The sequence below is a fragment of the Hyperoodon ampullatus genome (assembly GCF_949752795.1).
Source record: "Hyperoodon ampullatus genome assembly, chromosome: 9".
Classification (NCBI taxonomy): Eukaryota; Metazoa; Chordata; class Mammalia; order Artiodactyla; family Ziphiidae; genus Hyperoodon; species Hyperoodon ampullatus.
This window is the reverse complement of record NC_136922.1, coordinates 66,498,141-66,522,629: the sequence shown is the minus strand read 5'-3', so window position 1 is coordinate 66,522,629 and position 24,489 is coordinate 66,498,141. Positions and strand designations below refer to the sequence as shown.

At 34.3% G+C, this 24,489-nt stretch overlaps 1 protein-coding gene across 1 annotated transcript in view; it reads left to right on the top strand.

Moving 5' to 3' along the window:
* The window catches only part of DPY19L2 (dpy-19 like 2), a gene marked incomplete at both ends in the record, with an annotated part of 88,823 nt that overhangs the window by 23,174 nt on the left and 41,160 nt on the right, over positions 1–24,489 (top strand). Inside the window, 5 exons of the mRNA XM_079711115.1 lie at positions 949–1,040; positions 3,287–3,386; positions 17,069–17,146; positions 18,003–18,089; positions 22,539–22,598. Coding sequence (XP_079567241.1) covers positions 949–1,040; positions 3,287–3,386; positions 17,069–17,146; positions 18,003–18,089; positions 22,539–22,598 — 417 coding nt within the window. The remainder of the gene's footprint in view (positions 1–948; positions 1,041–3,286; positions 3,387–17,068; positions 17,147–18,002; positions 18,090–22,538; positions 22,599–24,489) is intronic.

Here is a 24,489-nt window from a genome sequence, read left to right as displayed (position 1 = left end):
AAGGTAGATACTTGGTTAATTTTAAAAAATCAGTTAGACAAGGGAATCAGAAAAATTATACATAAGTATCTTAAATATATTAAGCAAACAAATACATTGTCAGTCACCAGTGTATTAGTATAAACACAAGACCTTTTCTTTGAGTATGCCAGATGACTGACACTGTGAGTTGACCTTCTTATACGTACCGTAACTCACCTTCTGAGGTTTACGATTTTGGTTTCTTGGAAGAAGAGCAATAAATTTTAAGACTCTTGCAAGGTTGTAAGAGTTTAGATTCTTTCTAGAATTTCAGAATTCTTGATATAAAATTTTATAATATTCCCACCCATATGTTTTGGAAATAGTTTTAAAGTCTACATGAAAATTTAATTAATAGTTTCATTGTATACATCATATCAGTGAATCCCAAATACTTCTAGTTGTTTTTAGAAATTTATAGTTAACTCTTTCAAAGGTATATTTCACAAATTCAGAGACAGTCTTGTACTTGTAATGGGTGTCTATACACATTAAACTTGTCATGTGTAAACATTTGGTGTTTGTGAATGCCCTAGGTGACATTTGTTTAGATATTTTTCTGAGCATGTATAAATCCCAAATCCCTGGGATGCCCAGGATCATCACTGAAGAGCTGGAATGTGGATCTGGTTTGTCTTTCCCAGAATTCTCACTGCTCCTAACCCTATCATCTTGTTTGTCCTTTGAGTGTCCTTATGTTTGGCCTGGTCTATCTTTCACTTGTTTCTGGACTTGCTAGTTAATGGCTCTCTACCTAATGGCTATGTGCTGTAAGAGAACTCCAAAAACTGAGGAGCTATACCAGGTATCCAGAAATAAATGAGCCTAGTATTAAAATTACTAAAACCAGCCCACCCATGATTTTTTAAATTAATTGTGTTTATTGCAATGGAACATAGAGTGAGGTAAGCATTTTATTGATTTCAGGCTACTCGGGTGATGTGGACACCACCTCTCCGGGAAAGTTTTTCATATCCATTTCTTGTACTTCAGATGTACATCTTAACTGTGATTCTCAGGTAATTTTTATTTATAAAATGAAACTAGCTAAATTGTAAGTTTCTCAAAATTACTTCAACCTATCGTTATAATTATTAAATTTAGACTCTATTTTAAAAATTACTTCAAAAATAAATTGTGTGTCCAGTTTAAAAAAAAATCTAAAATTGCTATGTAAAAAATCACTTTCCACTTAAGAGTCTAGGCTACAGGTTTTACATAACTATGTTATGTTTTAATAAACCAATATGTATGTGTTCATATATATTTGGTAAAGATGCAAAGGTTTTTGAGAAAGTATTACTTTTTTCCCTCAGTGCTTATGTACTCTGACTTATTGTTGTCCATCCTGTGGTTTTGATGAAGCATGAAAAAAAAAGTGTTCTATGCACAAGTGAATTTGGGAAATGCTAGGTTGGATAGATAAGGAGTATCTATATTCATATGTTTACGAATATATCTGAACTACAGATGTTTCTAGAAACTCAACCAAAGTTTCATCTCAGCTGCTTTTCCTGGACACATTTTTTGGTTGGGATTAATTTTATAAGCATTTCAGAAATTTTAAAAGTCTGGGGAACAACAACAAAAACATAAATAGTAGAATACTATAAATAACTTTACAATAGAGATAGGTTCATAGAATGTTCATGAGATCTCTTATTGAGATAGTGATCACTGTCCTCTCCAAATTCCCAGAGAAACTCATAGTTCACTTACTAGTACCCATCAGATTTTGCCTATATTAAGATCATTTGTGTACATGTCTTCTTTCTTTCTTAAAACTGTAAATTTGTTAATAAAGCATACATACACAAATGTCTAAACATACACTTAATGTATTAAAATGCCACTGGAAACAGAGACCATGCCACATTTATCTCTTTAACCATGGAGCACTTAGCACACTGCCATGTAGACATTTAAGGCCCTTATATGTTAGCTTAAAGAAGGTAAATAAAGGCATACTGGCATGACTACTAACCTCTAGAAAGGTGCAGACTACCTTGTGGTTTGTTAACCTACATGAAAGTTTATTTTTGGATTGAATATGGATTTGGGAATCTGATCCTTATCCGGATTTCTGTATCTTTGCTCTAAACCTTATCTTCTCTCAAAGATTATGGTACAGGAAGTTGCCTATTTATCCCCACTCATTCCCAGTTAAATTTCTAGAAAGGTGGTTTATTTTCCATTTTTATTTTTTGAAGTGATATTAGTCTAACCAATCAGAGATTTCATGGAATTAAATATGTTAATTAGAACATTTAGAATTGTATCCCTGAGTGCATGTGTTATACTCCATACCTTAGCCAAAAGTAATTTTTATTTTATAAATATAACTGAATACTTAGTGAATATATTTTGTGATAATATTAAACAATATGATCATTAAAAATTTTGCTTTTGAAAATGTATATACCATAGTACAAGAATTTATGAAAATCCAATACAACCTTTATAAAAAGAAGAGTTACAGTTTTATAATTTACACAAAATGTGTGCATTTCTTTTTTTCATATTCTAAAAGGTACTAAAATCTATGTGGTAAAAGGTATTGGTTACTGATAAATCTCATGATTGCAGAATGGAGAGTTTAAACTTCAATATGCATTAGTTTAACTGTATTCCAGAATTATTTCTTTAAAGTCATTGTTTAAAATCTCTTTAAGTTTTTCTCATAGTCGTTAGCTTTTTATTTCACCAGCACTTATACTTTTCTTCATTGTTTTTTGAAACATAAAAGTGGTGGTATATAAAAGTTATTGCTGCTCATGTAGTATAAATATCTCGAGGTATGCAAGGTCAGTTCAGATTCTATTTTCTGACATTCTTGCTGGAGTATTAAATTTCTAATGTCATGCATAGTTAAAGAAAAAAATTTTTAGTTGAATATAGTTGATTTACAATATTTTATTAGTTTCAGGTATACAGAATAGTGATTCATTGTTTTTACAGATTATATACTCCATTAAAAATTTACAAAATAATGACTCAAATTCCCTGTGCTATATGTTTAAGATACCTACTGATAAACTAGATACAATACTTTATTTAAAGCTCTAATTTTGTTTTATTATAAGCATTTTTATAACCCAAATATTTTAAGTTCTTCTTAATGAGCTTTTAAAAGTCAACTATATTTTGTTGTCTAACATCAAAGGTAAGGGGATCAATAGATTTTAGCATTTTGCACCTAGTCATTCAGTTTAATGATAGGCTACTTTTATAGTAAAACTTACTGGTGTCAATTCTCTCCATTAAGGACGTCGAACAATAGTAAAAAGCATTTTATTGCACTCTGCCTTTCCAATGTTGCTTTTATGCTTCCCTGGCAATTTGCTCAGTTTATACTTTTTACACAGGTAAGATGATTTTAAACTAATTTAAGTTGAATGCAAGATGTGCTTGGTTGTTTCCATAGGAAAAAAATTTTTTATTGAAGTATAGTTGATTACAATATTGTGCTAATTTCTGCTGTACAGCAAAGTGACTCAGTTATACACATATATACATTCTTTTTTTATATTCTTTTTCATTACGGAGAAATTTTAAATGTGATTATATTTGTGCCCTAATAGATTTTCAAAATATGGAATAATTATAAAGTTTATATACGTGTGTGATTTTTTTTAATCATATAAATCTACCTTCTGTTAATGTGTTGGTTAGTTAAACAGATATTAAACCTGCAAAAGACTTTTTCCTCTTATTTTAATCCATAATTTTTCCTGTTGGTATTTGAGATGATCTCTGTAAACCTGCCTGTAGATTTTCCTTTTGTCTGAGGAATCATTTTAGGTGCCAAGCTGCACAACATGGTAAGGGCCACTTTGATTCTTCATGGTAGGGGATTTCTGCTTCTAATCCAGCTAAATGTTAGCTGTTCTGTCTGAAGAGCAGAATCTTACTGGACACCATTTCTCAGAGCTTTAATCATGGTATTATTCAGTGAATTGAGGCCATACCCTGTTTCTTCAAACAACAAAGTAACTAATGGCAAGAAACTGAGCTGGGGAAGCAGAGAGTAAAAGGTCAATTTTACGAAATTTCCTACTATGATTTTTCGTTAGAACTCCTTTCCACCTAACTAACAAACACTGACAATATGTAATGATGTTCTTTATTGGCAGTGAGAAATTCTGCCAAGAATCCTTGTGCTGCCAGTTGTCTACAAAGAATGAAGTTATAACCACAACTTAATTGATGCTGCATGTTTAAAGCATGTTAAGAGTATTCCCTCTGCCTTACTTCCTTATATTTGGTCTTAAAACTAACACAGAATTTCTGTGGTTTTCATTATTTGCATATGCCAACATAGTAGAATAGATGTCTAATGTGCATCATTTCCTGGCAAGGAAATGTATTAATTTAGCCCCTTGGGTAATTTTGATATTGCCTTAATGATTTTCTATCCATTCAAAAGATATACTAGACTTTTAGTTGTTGTTTCTTTTTTTTGAGATGTAATTAACATTTTGTAAGTTTAAGATATACAATGTATTGATACATTATTATATTACAATATGATTATCCCCTGATTAACACCGTAGTGTTAGTTAACACCTCTATCAAGTCACATAATTATTATTTCATTCTTGTGGTGAGAACATTTAAGATCTAGTTTCTTAGCAACTTTGAATTATATGATACAGTATTGACTATAATAACTATGCTATGCATTAGATCTCCAGAACTTATTCATCTTCTAGTTGCAAGTTTGTATACTTTGTCCAACATCTCTCTAATTCCCCCACCCCCAAGCCCCTGTTAATCACCATTCTACTCTCTGTTTTTAAAAGTTTGGCTTTTTTAGATTCCACATACAAGTGAAATAATAAAGTATTTGTCTTTGTCTGACTTATCTCACTTAGCATAATGCCTTCAAGGTCCATCTGTGTTGTCACAAATGGCAGGATTTATATATATATATATATATATATATATATATATATGTAACACATCTTCTTTATCCATTCATCTGTTGGCAGACACTTAGGTTGTTTCCATACCTTGGCTATTGTGCATAATGCTGCAGTAAACATAGATGTGTAGATATCTCTTCAATATTCTGTCTTCATTTCCTTTGGGATATGTACCCAGAAGTGGGATTGCTGGATCATATGGTAGTGGTATTTTAAATTTTTTGAGAAACCTCCATAGTGTTTTTCATAGTGGCTCCACCAATTTATTTACATTTCCAGTAACAGTGCACAAGGGTTCCCTTTCCTCCACATCCTCACCAACATTTGTTTTCTTTTGTCTTCTTGATGATAACCTTTCTAATAAGTATGGAGGGATATCTTACTGTGGATTTGATTTTATTTCCCTGATGATTAGTGATGTTGGGTGTCTTTTCATGTACCTGTTGGCCATTTGGATGTATTCTTTTGAAAAATATTTGTTGTTCCTCTACCCATTTTTTAATCAGTTTTTTTTCGTTATTGAGTTGTATGAGTTCTTTATACATTTTGGATATTAATATTTCACCTAATATATGATCTGCAAATATTTTTTCCCATTGCATAGGTTGCCTTTTCATTTTGTTGATTGTTTCCTATGCTGTGCAGAAGCTTTTTATCAATAGTTTGATGTAGTTTCACTTGTTGATTTTTGCTTTTGTTGCTTTTGCTTTTGGTGTTACAATCCAAAAAATCATTGCCAAGATGAAGGTCAAGGAGCTTATTCCCTAAGTTTTCTTCTAGGGGTTTTATGGCATCAGGTCTCATATTTAAGTCTTTAATCCATTTTAAGTTAATTTTTGTGAGTGTTGTAAGATAGAAGTCCAATTTCATGTAAATATCCAGTTTTCCTGACATCATTTATTGAAGACATTATTTTTCCCCCTAAGTATTCTTGGCTTCCTTGTCAAATATTAATTGACAGTATATGCATGGGTTTACTTATGGTCACTCAATCTGTTCCATTGCTGTGTATATTAGTCTTTATTCCTGTACCATACTGTTTTGATTACTGTAGTTGTTAGAGTAATGGGGATTTCTTATATGTTACAGTCCTTTTTTTTTTTGCTGCTTTTAGGATTCTCCCTGTCTTTGATTTTTGAGTTTCATTATAGTGTGTCTTAGGGAAGGTATTTTTCAATTACAATAATGGGGTGATTTATTAGCTTTGTGAACTTGCATGTCCAAATCTCTTCATAGGTTTGGAAGTTCTCAGCTATTATTTCTTTAAATAAACTTTCTGTCCCTCCTCCCTCTCTTTTCATAGAACTCCAGTGATTCTCTTATTTGATCATTTGATATTTTCATATAAATCGCATAGACTTTCTTCACTCTTTTTCATTCTTTTTTCTTCGTTCTCCTCTGACAGCGTATTTCAAAGTTCCTATCTAACTCACTGTTCTGTCTTCTGTTTGGTCTATTCTGATATTGATACTCTATTGCCGTTTTCATTTCATTCATTGAATTCTTCAGTTTCAGAATTTGTTTTGTTCTTTTAATCATTTTTATCTCTTTGTTAATCTTCTCATGTTGTTCATGTATTGTTATCCTGATTTCATTGAATTGTGTTTCTGTGTTTTCTTGTATCTCATCGAGTTTCCACAAAACAGCTATTCTGAATTCTTTATCAGGTAAATTGTAGAATTCTGTTAGAGTTTGGTTATTGGAGGACTATTGAGATTTTTTGGTGATGTCATGTTTCCTTGATTCTTCATGTTCCTTGAAGTTTTGTGTTGCAGTTTTTGCATTTCAGGTTGCCGTCAGGTGGGATATATTCTTCATTCATCCTGCTTATATCTGGGGTTTTCTCTGACCTTATATGCATACAACTGCTTCATGCTTCTTGCTCCCTCTGTGGCAGAATTATTAAGCTTGTATGTCTTTTCTAGACAGGCCCACAGACCCTGGCCTCTTTTTCACATGAGCTCCTTATCTAGTAGAACTCACTCTTACTGCCACACTAAGGAACATGAAAAAGAAGCCAGCTGCAGAGTTGGGAGAGGTGTGAGTTTAACACTCAGGAGGTGTCAAGAGTGCCTTCAGGCCAAGTGGAGGGATCCTTGGGTGGTTTTCTTAGCAGCTGGTAGGCAGGTTTCCTGCCAGAGTCCTGAGCACAACCAGAAGGAACTGCATCCTTTTAATGCCCTCTGATATTCTTATTTGCCTCTTTCTCAATCTCCTACCTGCCCCAGTCAAGGAGGTCGCACTGCAGAGTTCTGAGTGCTGTGGGAAAGAAATTGTTTTTTCCAGCAATGTCCTGCATAGCTGGGGATGCCAGGCACACACTCATCATTCTCCCTTTCTCCCATAGGAGAGGTTGCCACTGGCTAGTTCAGGCTCTCACTGTGCCACCTTGGGGATAAGGTGGTGTTGGCAAAGTTCCTCTTACTCTCTCTAGTGTGTCCAAACTCATATATATTTTTGCTCCAATGAAGTGCTTGAGCCTCTCCTCAGGAAGACTGGATTCTACAGGGCTCTCTTGTCTGTGGGTGTCTGCCCAAGTCAGCAGTATCCAGATTTTCTTCAACCATAGCTGAGAAGAGCTGGGATTAGTTCACTGGCTCCTGCTTATTCCACAGCTTGTGCTGAGGTCTGTCTGCCTATTACCAGATACATAGGTGGGCCAGACTCCTTCCGGGACCCTTGGCATATGGTGCTGGATGCCACAACTTCCACAGGGGCACTTTTGTTCATGGATGGATGCCAAATTTTAGTTGTTAAAAGGCGGAGGCAGAAAAGCGGGACACCTTATGCTGCCATGATGCTGACGTAACTCCCAGCTTTTAGTTTTCTGAATTAACTTATAAAGTTTTGTTTGCTTGTGTTTTTGTTTTTTAATACTAACGTGAAGATAATTCAATGTTATTTTTCTGGGAGTGTTCTAAGGCTTTTATTCTTGATTATATTTTTCACAGATTAAAGTTAAGATTAGTTCGTGTCTCTTGCACATATTGTCTGAGAAATGGGGCTGAAGGACTCAAGGATTGGCTATATTTTAAAGGAAAAAATTTACAAGCAACAGTTGTAGAAACCTAGAATATTTGGAGTGAGAAGACCTTAAAGCATTATCATTCTTAAGAAACTGAGAAATTGTGACTGACTTATTCAGTAACTGGATTTTAATTTATAATATGCTCTATTTTCTTATATTTTATTAGAGAATTCCCATTCATGTAGGAGAGATTGTTATGACCAAGGACAATAAAAGGGATAGTTGCAGGAAGGAGGTTATAAAATCAGAAGTGATAGAGATGCAGATTATTTCCGGAAGAGATAGTATCAATATATCTATACAAAACTGGTTGTCAATTTCATATTCTTTCTTTATATAACTGATTCTTTGCTTGGGATATGTATAAAGCCATATCTCTTTTAATATTTAAATTAATGTGACTCCATGACCTCCTCCTGCTTATAAGAAGATTATTTTCTTCCCACCCTGGAGTTTCTCTTCCAACGATAAGCCCATCGGCCATTTATTTGAGCCAAATATCAGGACTAGATGTTTTTGCCTCACTGTTGAAGCCAGAAATGAGACTACTTGTATCTGGAGGATTCAGAAGTCTGGGTACACAGTCAAAGCCACCACACTGCTGTTTAGCAAAACTTACCCCTTCTGCATGGAATTTAACCCTCAGTTAACCTTCTAGCTCTCTTCCCTTAGAAACCTGCTACTGTTGTGTGACCATGACGTTACTAGGCACGTTGCTTGGTGATTGCCTAATTGCATCCGAGAGGAAGAAATTGTAAGTGAGCTAAGTTCTTCCTGAGGGAGATGCCTTGACTTCGAGCTTCCTTAAGTGAAGTGACTCTCTTAAGTGTCATTTCCCTTGCAGAAGTTTCCATGGGTTATGGATCTTCTAAGCCAGAGTGTCTTCTCCATTTATGTGATGTGCATCTTCTTTCTTTGCTCCTGAGCTGTCACCTGGGATGAGGCTACCATGAAGACTTCTTTGAGAGCTCCCACTGAAGAGAAATATCTGAATCTGTCCTGCTGACAAGTCCTGTTTCCTGTCCTACAGCTTTCTGAATGAACCAGAGGCCAAGTGTGAACTTAAAACCCCCTGGTTAGCATTGATGTCAAGAACTCAAATTCACCTTCTTGAAGATAGAAAACTCCTAACAGCCATAGATGCCAAGTGCTTCACACTAAAATTGGCCTGGACTCCATGCTTTTACTTATGAGTGGCACCATTTTCTTCCTTGTAAATGTCTCATAGCACTCCTGCAGTGCTGAGATAGCTGAGTTGAGTCATACGGAATTTCAGCGTCAGCTAAATGCTGTCTGTAGAACTAGGCTTCTCCTAAAAAAAGACTGCAGTTCTGGTGTACAGTTCTTGTGAGTGAGCTCACAAGTTCAGAATTCTATCATCTACACAATGTGTTTTTCAAGTTCCTTGGGGTTCTGTCTTGCCAAATTAGGATTATGTTAGTTTTTTGGAGATGTTCAAGTATTGGTGAGTCTCAGAAAGGTTTTCCCACAGGAGACTCATAGCTCCTTATGAAACTTTTTTCCAGTTCCTTTGTCTTTACTGAACATCAAATTTCACACACCAAAGGGCCAAGAAAGGACAGTTTTTTGGCAAGTCAAATAAACCTTTTGTTCAAGAAGAGTCTTTGATCTACAAAACTAAAAGGTCACCAAAATGGTTTTTTCCAAGGGGAGTTGATGTTTCTTCTTCTGGATGTAGAAGCAGCTACTCTTACTATAAATGTCAGCTTCTCTTTCTGAAAGCTTTGTCTGACCTTGCATCTTGTTGTTAAACTCAGTCTACAGGTTGATTTCTTTCTATTAGTTTGACAATGTTTATTGTGGCCACAGTGGTTAAAATATAGTTTATTCTATATGTGTAAACTAACAGGGAATCAAGAATTAGCTTACAGAAGGGTTTTATAGTTTCATTCCTTATACACAGTTTTATTTAAAATTTATTTTTAATACCTGTACTCATTTCTGATTTCAGAAACAAAATTGGTCCAAGCATTTGAACAGATTAAAAACTCTTTATTGTTTCATGGAAACAGAATTTGCCCTATCCTCAGAACTACTTATCTTGAGAAGTATGATGAAAGGAGGCAAGAATAGAAGTCAGTTTTCTACATTTCACAACAGAATGTTGACTCTGCTGCTTGTATCTCAATGAGAGGGCTTTCTTTTCAACCAGCAGTTCAAATAGCAACAGTCCAGCTATTAAGCACAATTTTCTCCTGTGAATTTTTTTTTTTTTTTTTTAGCCGAAGTGTAAATGTGATTTTTAAGAAGGAGGGTCTAGATCTGCATATCCTAACAGTATTGGTCTATGGTAGGAGGGAAAGGGAGACTAACATATACCAGACTTCAGTATTATAGTTTATTTCATTTAATCCTCAAGGAGTCCAGGCACATGGGTATTATTAATTTACGATTACAGATGAAGACACTGAGGCTCAGAGATTAAGTTAAAATCAAGTCGGCCTACTTCAGAGCACCAACACTTTCCAATTTATTTTTGTTGCATCTCTAGGGTCTTTCAACTCTTTTCTGTTGAAGGCCACACACTTGGCTGTGTTGTCTTATTTCCTTACTAAAATGCCTTCAGTTTTCATGAAGCATTAATAAAAGAAATATACATTTAAAGACTACTTCTATACCTTTTGTAAAACCATAATTAATTGAGTCTATTGTATTACCTAATTGCTTTTCTACATAAGAATCTGTATGATACATTTTTCATAGTTAGTGTCAAGATTAATTTTCTTCACAAAGTAAATTTATGATCCTTTTTTTTTTTTTTTTTTTTGGTACGCGGGCCTCTCACTGCTGTGGCCTCTCCCGTCACGGAGCACAGGCTCCGGACGCACAGGCTCAGCGGTCATGGCTCACGGGCCCAGCCGCTCCTCAGCATGTGGGATCTTCCCGGACCGGGGCACGAACCCGTGTCCCCTGTGTTGGCAGGCGGACTCTCAACCACTGTGCCACCATGGAAGCCCTATGAACTTCCTTTTAACAACTGTATAGTTATTTTATTAAATGAGCTGGACACACTTTCTCACAGTGTCTCTTAAAACCTATATTTTAGACTTGTCCCCATCCCCAAATTTATATACATACTGTATTTCTTTCCTTTTCAGTTTGACAATAAGTGTGATTGCAGTAAATAAAAACTTTTAAGATCTTTAAAATATTGTGTCTTCTGATCAAAGAACATGATATATATCTACTTATTTAGTTCTTAATTTCTATCAATAATGTTAATACAGATTTTTAGAGATCTTACAGATCTTTCATTAGATTTGTTCCCAGGTATTTTCTATTTTTGTTGCATTTTAAAAATTGATTATATTTGTTAGATATGGGGTTCTATGTATGTTAAGCAAAGTTTGTTAATTGTATTATTCTAATCTTTTAGATTTCTACTATTTTTGTTTGCTTTCAGTTACTTAGAGGATGAAAGAAAGTCTTCCATTATAACAGTGATTGGTCTGTATCTACTTTTAGCTGTGTAAATTCTTGCTTTAAACATTTTGATGCAACATCATTATGTGCACAGTTGTTATATAGTCCTTTTATTTTTATGTAATGAGCCTTAAAAAATTTTTAAGTGTATTTGTGTGTATGTGTGTGGTAAGAACACTGAACATGAGATACACCCTCTTAATAGATTTTTAAGTGTACAGTGTAGGTATTGTTATCTATAGACGCATGTTGTATAATAGATCTCTAGAAGTTATTGATCTTGAATAACTGAAATCTTATGTGTGTTGATTAGCGACTTCCCATTTCCTCTTCCCCTCAGCCCTTGGCAATCACTGTTCTATTATCTATTTCTGTGAGTTTGACTATTCTAAATACCTCTGATAAATGGAACCATGCAGTATTTGTCCTTCTGTGACTGGCTTAACTTACTCAGCATAATATTCTCATCCATATTGTTGCATGTTATAGGATTTCCTTCTCTTTTAAGGCTGATACTATTCTGTTGTATGTATATAACACATTTTAAAATCCATTCAACCGTTGATGGTCATTTAGGCTATTTCCATATCTTGGATATTGTCAATAGGGCTGCAGTGCACATGAGAGTGCTAATATCTCTTCAAGATCCTGTTTTCAATTCCTTTGGATAAATACTTAGAAGTGGAAATGCTGGATCATATGCTATTTCTATTTTTAATTTTTGAGGAACCTCCGTACTGTTTTCCTTAGCAGCTGCATAATTTTGCATTCCCATTAACAATGTGAAAGGATTCCCTTTTTTTCACATCCTTGCTAATACTTGTCATTTGTTTTTTTGAAAATAGCCATCCTAACAGGTGTGAGATAATATATCATTATGGTTTTGATTTGCGTTTCACTGATGATTAATGATATTGAGTGTTTTTTCATATATCTGTTGGCCATTTGTATATCTTCTTAGGATAGCTGTGCAATTTGCCTATTTTTTAATTGTTATTAGTTTTTTTGCTAGAGTAATATGAGTTCATTATATATTTTGGATATAACCCCTTATTAGTTTTTTTGCTAGAGTAATATGAGTTCGTTATATATTTTGGATATAACCCCTTATCGGATATATGGGGTATTTTCTCCCATTCTATAGGTTGCTGTTTACCCTTTCGGTGTTTCCTTTGCTATGCAGAAGCTTTTTACTTTGATGTAATCTCACTTGTCTTATATCTGATAAGAGATTAATATCATCAAAATAAGAGATAACAAGTGTTGGTGAGGATGTGGAGGAAAGGGAACCCTTGTACACTGTTGGTGGGAATGTAAATTGGTACAGCCACTATCGAAAACAGTATGGAGGCTCCTCAAAAAATTTAAAATTGAACTACCATATGATCTAGTAATCCCACTTCTGGGTATATATCCAAAGGAAATGAAAACAGAATATTGAAGAGATTATCTGCCCTTCTATGTTTATTGCAGCATTATTCATAATAGCCAAGGTATGGAAATAACCTAAGTGTCTGTCAACAGATGAATGGATAAAGAAGATGCGCTACATACATATACAATGGAGTATTACTCAGCCATGAGAAAAAGGAAATCCTGCCATAGGACATAGATGGACCTTGAGGGCATTATGCTAAGTGACATAAGTCAGACAGAGAAAGACAAATACTGTATTATATCATGGGATATAATATTAATATCATGTATTAGTATTTAGTTTGGAATCTAAAAAAAACAAACTTATAGAAACAGAGAGTTGAATGGTGGCTACCAGGGCCTGAAGGGTGTGGGAAGTAGGAAGATATTGGACAAAGGGTACAAACTTTCAACTAGAAGATGAATAAATTCTGGCGATCTATCACATAGCATAATAATTGTAGTTAATGTTATTGTTTGATATACTTGAACATTGGTAAGAAAGTAGATCTTAAATGTTCTCACCACAAAAATGAAATGAGAATTTCATGACGTGATGAAGGTGTTAGCTAACACTGCAGTGGTAATAATACTGTAATATATAAGTGTATCAAATCAACAGGTTGTACACCTTAAACTTACACAATGTTTTAAGTCAAGTATATCTCAATAAAGCTGAAAAAAATAACAGAGGGATCCTTGGTAGAGACTCTAAGCTTAATAAAAGGGACAAATTTCTTAAATCCAGTAAAGTTCTGATTATCCATTAGCTGGAATTTTAGTTGGAACCACTTTATGCCTTCACCATCCATTTGGGGGGAGGAGGTAGGTAGTAAGGTATTTACACTGGGAGAAGAAAAAAATGAAAGGAAGTTTGAGAGTAAGATATTAGCACCAAACTCCCAAATTCTGGGTAGTTGATCTATAGAATATACTTATAACAATTTATGCATTCTTTGACTCTGAGATTCTATGACCTTGCCTGAGCTTACTTTAGGAGGCACTTGATAATGTGTTGAAACGAAGTTTGCAGAGATATTTGTGTCCTTGCCTTTTTTTCCACACCACCAGCAAATAAGTTTCTTTAGGGTGGAGATAGCATTGGCCCTCTAGTATCCATTGAATGGATTTGAATTTATAGCATCGTTTCTAAGAAAACTATACTTTAAGCTCCAAGCAATTAAGTTATAAGCAAAGTTCTGGGAAACTATATTCGGGTAAATTGGTTATTACTTGAAAGTATTACCACCTTCAACTGGCACCTCTTGAAATAAAAATCTCTTTGGAATTCTTGAATGAATTATCCATTGTTGTTTTACTTATACAACAAATTCATAATCTGGTTACCAGTAAATGTTAAATTGTATGAGACTTTTCAAAGCCCCAAAGAAAAGAATTACTGGGCCCAGTCATAATTATTATTGTGAATGCAGTCCTCTAAAATAAATGTTAATACTGTAACTCACAGTAGAGCTGTACAATTTTTAATGAAATAAAGTACAACCAAAATAAAATGTCATATAGTTAGAACCATAGGTTGTGTCACATTTTCAAACTGACTTCTTTCACTTAGCCATATGTATTTTAGGTTCCTCCATGTCTTTTCATGACTTGATAGCTCATTTCTTTTTATTGATGAGTAATATTCCATTGTCTGAATGTACCACAGTTTGTTTATCCATTCAACTCTTGAAGGACATCATGGCTGCTTCCAGTCTTTGGTGATTCCCTAAACATTCATGTGAAGGTTTTGAGTGGGCATAAGATTTCAGCTCAATTAGGTAAATACCCAGGAGTGTGATTGTTGGATTGTATGTTAAGACTATGTTTAGTTTTGTAAGAAATTGCCGATTTTGTCAGGTTTTTGGATTTCAGCCATTCTATTAAGTGTGTAGCAGTATCTCCTTGTTCTAATTTACAGTTCCTAATGTAGTATTGGGTTTAGCATCTTTACATGTGCTTATTTGCCCTCTGTAGATCTTCTTTGTTTAGGTTATTTGTTCACATCTTTTGACCTTTTTTTTTTTTGCGGTACTTGGGCCTCTCACTGTTGTGGCCTCTCCTGTTGCGGAGCACAGGCTCCAGACGCGCAGGCTCAGTGGCCATGGCTCACGGGCCCAGCCGCTCCGCGGCATGTGGGATCCTCCCAGACCGGGGCACGAACCCGTGTCCCCTGCATCGGCAGGCGGACTCTCAACCATTGCGCCACCAGGGAAGCCCTTTTTGACCATTTTTAAATTGGGTTATTTGTTTTCTTATTTATGAGTTTTAAGAGTTCTTAGTACATTTTACATACCAAACCTTTATCAGATGTGGGTTATGCAAAGATTTTCTCACAGTCCCTGGCTTGTCTTTAGTTTTCTTAATAGTGTCTTTTGTGGAGCTGGGGTTTTTAATTTTAAGGAAGTTCAGTTTATCAGTTTTTTTCTTTCATGGATCATGCTTTTGATGTCATAGCTAAAAACTCATCCTCAAATAAGATCACCTTGATTTTCTCCTATATTATATTTTAGAAGTTTTTTAGTCTGTGTTCTACATTTAGCTCTAACATACACTTGAGTCAGTTTTTTGAAAGGTGTAAGGTCTAGGTCTAGATTTATTTTTTTTAATGCGTGCGTGTCCAAGTCTTCCAGCGCTATTTGTTGAAAAGACTGTCATTTCTCTGTTTTGCGCCGTTGTCAAAGCTCAGTTGCCTATAATTGTGTGGATCTGTTTCTAGACCCTCTATTTTATTCCTTTGAGCAATTTGTCTATTTTTTCTCCAGTACCATGCTGTCTTGATTACTGCAGCTTTGTAGTAAGTTTTAAAGTCAGTTAGTTTCAGACCCTTTTTAAGAGTTTTCTCTTTGCCTTTGGTTATAAGCAGTTTTTACTATGACATGCCTATGTGTGGTTGGGTTTTGTTTGTTTTAATTTATCCCTTGCTGGGGGCTACTAATACTTTATGAATCAGTGCTTGATTCTTTTTCTATAGATTTTGGGGACTTCTCAGGTATAATGTCTTTAAGTATAGATTTTACTTAATTCCCTCAGCCCTTTCTGAGATGTAAAGTATGACTTTTATACTATATGCTCTACATCTCTTATGTTCTTTCATATGTTGTTCATCCCTTTGTCATTTTATACTTTCTTCTGACCTATCTTCCAATTTATCACTTCTTTGTTTGGCTATGTTCAACCTGCTTAAACCCATTTTTGACTTCTTATTATTGATTATTGTAATATTTAGTTGTATATTTTTAATTTGGTTCTTTTTTTTTATGGCTTTCAGTACCCTCCTGGAATTTTCAATCTTATCTGTTATTTCCGTGCATATGCCAAACATAAAGTCTATGTCTGATGATGCCAGACATGTTTTTGCATGGTTTGTGAGCTAAGAGTAGTTTTTACATTTTATAGTATTGTTTAAAAAATGTAGAAGAAGAAGAAGAGTATACAATGGAGACTGTACGTGGCCTACAAGTCTTAACATTTATTATCTGGCTTTTTACATAAAAAGTTTGCTGACCCCTGAACTAGATTGAGATTCTTCATAGATCTGTTTCTGTTGTCTTAGTGATAATGTCTTATCTCCTCCTATATCTGATTAGTTTTGATGTGGTATTAGACATTGTACATGAACAGTAGTACAGTTAATTTGAGACTAAGATATTAACTTCTTCCAGAGAAAATTAAATTTGTTTCCAGCAGGCAAATACAGGGACTAACAATCTTTAATCTCCCTCATGCAATCAGAGAATGAGATAATTCAAAGGTGGGCTTCAGTATTTTGGAGTGCTGCTTTGATTTCTGGTTCTTTCTTATAGTATAACCCTTTGAAGTCCCAAACCAAAGCTTGGGGACTTAGCAGAGATCTCATTCCTGGGGTTACCTGACTGCTAAGTGTGTGGAAATCTCTCAACTGCCTCTCAGCTGGCAGGCATCTGCTTCTGTTAGAATTGGCAGAAGAAGAAAAGTGACCCAAAATGTCATGCTTATCTCTGTAGATTTCCACCTTTTCTCTGGTCTTAGCTTTCTAATTCTTTTTTTTGCTGTATTAGTAAGCTGTGGCTTTCATACAGGTACTTTTATTATTTTTTCAAGCTATTCTAGTTCTCAGTGAGAAGGTTGGTTCACATTACTTTGACAATCATTATTGGAAATATAACTCTCCTCTTATATTTACTTTGCTTATGAATAGTGAAATGCTTTTCTACATTTTTTCACTTCTGCTTTTTTTATATTTTTATTTCAGATAGCCTCATTATTTCCCATGTATGTTGTGGGGTACATTGAGCCAAAAAAATTTCAGAAGATCATCTATATGAACATGGTGACAATTTTTTGAATATCTTTATTGGAGTATAATTGCTTTACAATGTTTTATTAGTTTCTGCTGTACACCTGGTAACATTTTAAATATTTATAAGTCATATATTAAAATAAGATCTCAGGGTTTATAAAATAGAACTGACTGTTTTATATACCTCCTCTCAAGTAGTATTTAATACATATGATGTTGATAATATTTAGAAGGATAACTGAATGCCATATTATAGCAACTATACTTTCAACTAGACTGTAGATGTTTTATATTCTCTGAATCTTTAAAAAAAATTTTTTATTATTATTATTGTCACTACTTTTGTAATTGCCTTTTCTCCCTGAGACCTGAGATTTTTAACACTTTGCATGAATATGACACTGTGAAATTTATGTTTTTGCATTATTGTTTTTTTATATTAGTTTCCAAACACATATCCCTTAAGAAAATAAAAAATAAAAATCTTTTAGGTAAGAACATAAAATAAAGCTTCCTTAGTGAGGGAAATCCTCAAGTAGTTCAACAAAAATCAGATTAGAAAACTAATAGTTATAAGTAAGTCTTTCTTGTTATATCCCTCCATTATTGAGTTAATAGAATCAATAAGATTTTTCCTGTTTTCTTTGTACCAAGTTGAAAACAGGGGGAAAAAATTAAATTCTGCTATATAGTATTTATGGTGTTGAAAATACTTGGAACCTATCAGTGTGTTGAAATTCTGTTATCACTTGGTCAGGATCTATTTATTAATCTTTTTTATGCAAATAAAATTTGTATTGGAAATGACTATATCCCTGTAGACAAAGTATGCATTATGCTATCTATCTAATAACTATAAAATGTATTCATTTTCTTCAATTTTCAGGTTTCGGTTCTCCTTTGTTTTGTGTTGATGTTTGGAAATCCAATGTATTTATCTTCTTATTATTCTTCGTCTCTATTGATGACATTGGTAAGTGTTTGTTAAGCTTGTGAAGTTTTTTTTAACCTGTCAAATAGCAAGTTTACCCATTTAGTATAGGCTAAGGAGAATAAATAAGGCCCTTTCTGGATTACTGCTCACATGAAAAATTTTTCCCAGATAATGCTTTTTGTCTATCTCATCCTTGAAAAATAATATAAGCAAAGTTTACCTTTTTAAGGCAATGCCCAAGTAAATTTTTTTAAAATAATAAGGTAATAAGACTTACTTTTTAAAATATACCATAATTTATGATAAAAATTAGTTATTTCCTTCTAAGTCACTTCAGTAGACTAAATACTTACTGCAGTGACACTGCCATTGCCCAAAACGTTTTTGGAACTCCTATGAATTGCCTTCACAGACTGTGGCACATTCTTTTGAATGTCCTCAGTGGTGGCAAATCTTTGTATTTTAAGGGTGGATTTGATTTTTGGAAATGACCAAAGTCTTGTGAATAAGGTCGGTGATTGGGCTGGGTAATACAGATCTTGATCAAAATATAGTGTGACAACAAAGTTATAAGACCTATTTTCTTGAACCCATAAGGAAATAATCTCTAAAGATAGTTTATAAAGAGGAGTTCCAAACTGTTTTGAGCAGTGGCAACATAACTATAATAAGGGTATAGTTTCTTCGTGTGACTTACTTTCATGGAATAACACTCATTTAGAGTTGTATTTGGAATGGTGGTTCAGTAAATCAGTTTTATTACCTTATAGTCACACTTCCGATATTCATAAGCCAGAACCTGGAATATTCTCCACTGGAATGTTCCTAGAATGTTCTCTTTCCACAATGACCAGAAATGATAACTTACTACAGAAATACCAAAATATAGCACTTTTCCATGTATGGTGCATTGATTGAATCTTTTGAGGTTTAGGTTTTTAACATTTTTTCTCCCCATACCTTTTTTTTTTTTTTTTTTTTGCCTCCCAGTAAGTAATTTCTCCTCTTTCTCTCTCCCAAAAGACATAGGCCCTTTCTTTTCAACATTTTGTCAAACTTTTTCAGTATTACAAAGTAGATGACTTGTAATAGTGTGTTCATCAACCTCTTTCTATGAAAACATTTTTTATTTTAAAATATAGCACAGATGTAGAAAACCTCATAAAACCAATGTTTTATGTACTTAGTTCTGACTAGTACTGATAAGTACTGATTAATGGACTGTTACTTGCAAACACCCTTAAACTACCATCAAGTCAAAACCAGAACTTTTCTAACCATTCTAGAAGCCTTCCATGTAACCTGCCTCAATCATAATTCCCTTGAGCTGCTCTAAAACTGTAGTGACTATCTTGACTATGGTGATCACTCCAGGCTTTTCTTTATAGTTTCATCACTTAAGTTTCTATTATTATCTATAGGTTTCCAATATGTCTCCCTGTTTTTTACCCCGGGATATTTTTTTTTTACCTGGGTCACTGAACATGTGAAGGGTTCTGTGGTCTAGATTTTGCTCCCAAATTCTCATGGTGCCGCTTTACATCTTCTTTTATCTTCTGTATTTATATTAATACTTGGGTCTAAAACCTGGATGTGTTCAGATTTAACTCCTTTGGCAAGTATATAGTATTGTTCTTCAGTCAGGAGGCACATATTATCTGGTGCCTCTCTTTTTATGATCAGCGCTTAGTACCAGATCCATTAATTCAGTAGGGATTGCAAAATGGTGATATTCCAATCCCTCCTTTACAGTTCACAGTTCATATAGGAAAAGTAAAGTACATTTCTAAATGGGGGGGAGTTGGGAGGAAGTAGAAAAATATTTGAAGAAATAATGACCAATAATTTTCCAAATTTGATGAAAATTATAATCTCAGAGATGAAGAGTATCAGTGAATCTCAAATACAAAAAACATAGAGCTAGAGTAAGCATATTGTCAAATTGTTCAAGATCAGCAATAAAGAGAAAATCTTGGGAGTAGCAATAGAATTAAGACATGTTAAATACAGAAGAACAAAGAGTAAGGATGTCAGCAGATTTTTCATAAGAAAAAAGTGCAAGCAACAAAACAGTCAAGAAGCATCTTTAAAATATTTAAAAATACTATCTATAATTCTATATCCAGCAAACATGTCTTTCAAAAATGCAGGCAAAATAAAGACTTTATGACCTTTATGTTAAAGGAGGTCCTTCAGATGAAAGGAATATAATATTAGATCTCAGTCTGGCTCAAACAAATGAAGGGCCCTGGAGATGGTAGTTAAAGGCTTTCCTACCATCTGTGACAGAATGGATAGACCTTGAGGGCATAATTATGTGACATAAGTCAGACAGAGAAAGACAAATACTATCTTTTCATTTGTGTCTTCTTTAATTTCTTTCAGCAATGTATTCAGTGTGTAAGTCTTTCACCTCTTTGGTTATGTTTATTCTTAATATTTTATTCTTTTTGAGACTATTGTAAGTGGGATTGTTTTCTTAATTTCCTTTTTAGATAGTTCATTGTTAGTGTATAGAAATGCAACATAGTTTCTTTGTTGAGTTTGTATCCTGCTACTTTGCAGAACTTGTTTATTCTAACAGTTTATGTGTGTGTATGTGTATGTAGAATCTTTAATGTTTTCTACATCTAAGATCATGCCATCTGTGAACAGAGATAATTTTACATTTTCCTTCTCAATTTTTCTGGTTTACCCATTTAGTTGTTTTTTATTTTTTATTTTTTGCACTAATAAATGTTACATGTATATTTTATTATACCCCCTCCTACTTACATGAAAGGTAGCATACTATAGTCTTTTGCATTTTGATTTATCAACCTATTCTGGGTATCACTTAGCAACCTTTCCTAGATATCACTCCATATCAGTTCACGGAGATCTTCATTCTTTCTTGTAATTTCATAGTAACTATTCCCTTCTGTATATTCCATAGATAATTCAACCATTCTCCTAAGTCTGGGCATTTTGTTTATTTCTTTTTTTTTTTTTTTTTTTTTTTTTGCGGTATGCAGCCTTCTCACTGCTGTGGCCTCTCCCGTTGCGGAGCCCAGGCTCCGGACGTGCAGGCCCAGCGGCCATGGCTCACGGGCCCATCTGCTCCGCAGCATGTGGGATCTTCCTGGACCGGGGCACGAACCTGTGTCCCCTGCATCGGCAGGCGCACTCTCAACCACTGCGCCACCAGGGAAGCCCTGTTTATTTCTTATATTTTGCATTTACAAACAATTTTGCCTGTGTAATCTGGTACATTTATATTTTCCTATTGTTGGAACTTCAGGAATCCTGGCTCATCTTGAGCCAATTAGATGATGCAAAATTCTCCTCCAAATCTTAGTAATACACAGGCCTAAGATTTGTTTCTCATTGGAGCTTTTTGTTTTTCCAACACAAACTTGGGAATAAACAAATACCTTACCAACTTGTAGAGATAGTAGGAGGAGTATTCCTAGTCCTGCATGTTTTTGTCAGTTCAAGCTGCTATAACAAAAATACCAGAATGGGTGGCTTACACGGAAATCTGTTTCTTACAGTTCTAGATGCTGGGAAGTCCGAGATCAAGGTGTCAGCTGATTTAGTTCTTGATGAGGGCTCTCTTCTTGATTTGCAGACAGATATCTTCATTGTATCCTCCCATGATGGAGAGAGGGATCATATCTCTCATGTCTGTTCTTAGCAAGGCACTAATCCCATTTATGAGGTTCCCACCCTCATGATCTAATTACCTCACAAAGGTTCCACCTCTAAATATGTCACATTGGAGCTTAGGGTTTCAACACAGGATCAGTGGAGGGATGTAAACATTCAGTTGATAGCACCAAGGATATAGTTTTTGAGGACCCCAGCTGTATACATGAGTCTTAATTTCAGTTTCTTACCTTTCATAGTCCCAAGTCTTCTTCTGCTGCCCTCCCTTTTAATACAAGCACATAGTTGTAACCCTGTTCTACAGACCTCCTTAAAAACTGCCAACTCCTTAAAAACTCTCCTAATTAATGTTTTACTTTTTTAAAATTACCTTCTTTTCTCTGGCACCTGGAAAGTTCCTTTTCTTTCTTATAAATTCAGTTATATATATATATATATTTAAACATTTAAAAATATTTGGGAGTTTGGAGAGGAAGGATTTTCATGTTAATTTAGACCACTAATTTTGCTGGATAACCTACATGTATGCTTGCATGGACATACCTTTCACACACTATCTATCTCCTCAGAGGAATTGCCCTGCATAAAACGTCCCAAGTAACTCAGTAAGGAATTAACTTGATTCTAGGGTCAACTTTCTGGTACACAAAGCATTTGGCTTTCACCCCAAGGAAATTTTCCATGTCCAAATTCAGAAAAATCAACAATTAAGAAGGAAAATGGCTGGTGATAGCCAAGATGGAAGGGGGTGGCTGTGTAATTTTTGAAATGTGTAATTTTTGAAATGTAATTTTTAAAAAGTTAATTTAATTGTGTTATTTTATGTCATATGCATTTTAGGTGATAATTCTAAGAAGAAATAAAATTCAAAGATTGGGTGCATCTGAACTCTGCTTTTGGGTAAGGTTCAACATTTTTAACACAATTTCTTCAAATCCTTTTTTATTTCTATAAACTGAATACAGATAATATGCTTTAAAAATGAATGATTTATAGTTAGTAAATATTATAAATAGCTACTTACATAAGGTGGGAAACACTCCTTAGCAATATCTGCAAGTTATTTTCAAGAAGTTAGTTCAGGGACTTCCCTGGTGGCGCAGTGGTTAAGAGTCCGCCTGCCGATGCAGGGGACATGGGTTCGTGCCCCAGTCCAGGAAGATCCCACATGCTGCGGAGCGGCTGGGCCCATGAGCCATGGCTGCTGAGCCTGCGCGTCCGGAGCCTGTGCTCTGCAACAGGAGAGGCCACAACAGTGAGAGGCCCGCGTACCACAAAAAAAAAAAAAAAAAAAAGTTAGTTCATTTATTTCAGCACTACCCTCAGGCCTTTCTTCTTTACTTTTCCTTCTGCTATACCCTACTACCTTGCTTTTAATTTTTTTTCTATTAGCTTTGAGTTTCTTTCTTTAGATTTACTAACCTTCTCTTCAAAATAACTCAGTCTGTAGTTCTGTCCCCACTTTCCCTTTTTCTCTTCTCTACACTTATCCATCATCGATCTTTCCTTTGGCTTCAAACTTTAGACTCTTATTATTTTTGTCCTTTTAACATTTTCCCTACAATCTCCCAGTTCCTTTTTATTTCATCTCAGCCACTACCTGATCTTTGTTTGACTTCTTTGCAAATGTACAAATGGATTGCCCATGTTACCTCTATATTTGTATGTTCTGTTACAAAGTAAAATAAGTACCTTATTAAGTAGGCACTGCAATGACTAATTCTCATAATATCAGACAGATGACATTCTTTTTCTCTAGGTCTTTAATGTGCTCCTACTAAAAAATAAAATCTACCATATTGAAGAACTCTGTGATTACATATTATATATTGGTACGGTAAAACTGGAAATGATAAGAGGGTAGATAGCGACTCAGAATACAAACAAACAAAATGGAATGAGTTGCCAGTTTCTTATTGCTGGAAGCATTCTCCCATCCCCTATGGTGAAAATACACTTGTTATTGAATGATATGACCCTTCTAATATTTGATTTTTTTTCTTCAGAAAAATTGGCAAAACTTGTTTTTTTAAAGATTAAACCAAGAAATCAACAGAAAATTTAAATATTTTTATTTAATAATTTAACTCAAAAGGAAGTCAAAATTTTAATTACAAATTACTGAAAAATGACAATAAATAGAGCAGTATCTGTGGATGTTTAGGGAATTCTGCCAAAATTGTGTTCAGGGGAAAATTTATTGTCTTAAATATTTTCAATTTTAGACTGCAAAGAATAAAAAGCTTTCAAGTCAAGAATTTCAAGGAAACAAAAATCTAAGGAGAGAACAGTTAAGATATAATGAATGTTCAGCTTATATTTATGTTTTAAAACTGATATAATTAATACCATCAATCTCTTGCAAAAAGGAGAAATTAGTCATGGTAGTCATCTGAACGACACAGAAAACATTCTGGCTTTTTATGTCTTTTTTCTGGAAGACCATCAAAAAGAAATAGCAAAGCTATTTTGTGAAATAACACTTTTTCTTAGAAAAACACCTGTTTTTGTAAGAAAAAGGGATAATCCATTCTTGTCAAATTGGGCTCATCCCAGGAATACAAAGATGTTTCTGGAAAATTTATAAATGTAAATTATCACACTAGCAAATTAAAGGAGAAAAATACTTTATGATCATCTCATTAGATGCAGAAAATAAATTTCCTAAAATTAAACACCCATTTATGATAAAAACTCTTAGCACAGAAGAAATAGCAGGGAGTTTACTTAACCCAGTAAAATTCTTCAGCAGTCATTGGTTTTGCAGGAGAGATATTTGGAGTATTCCATT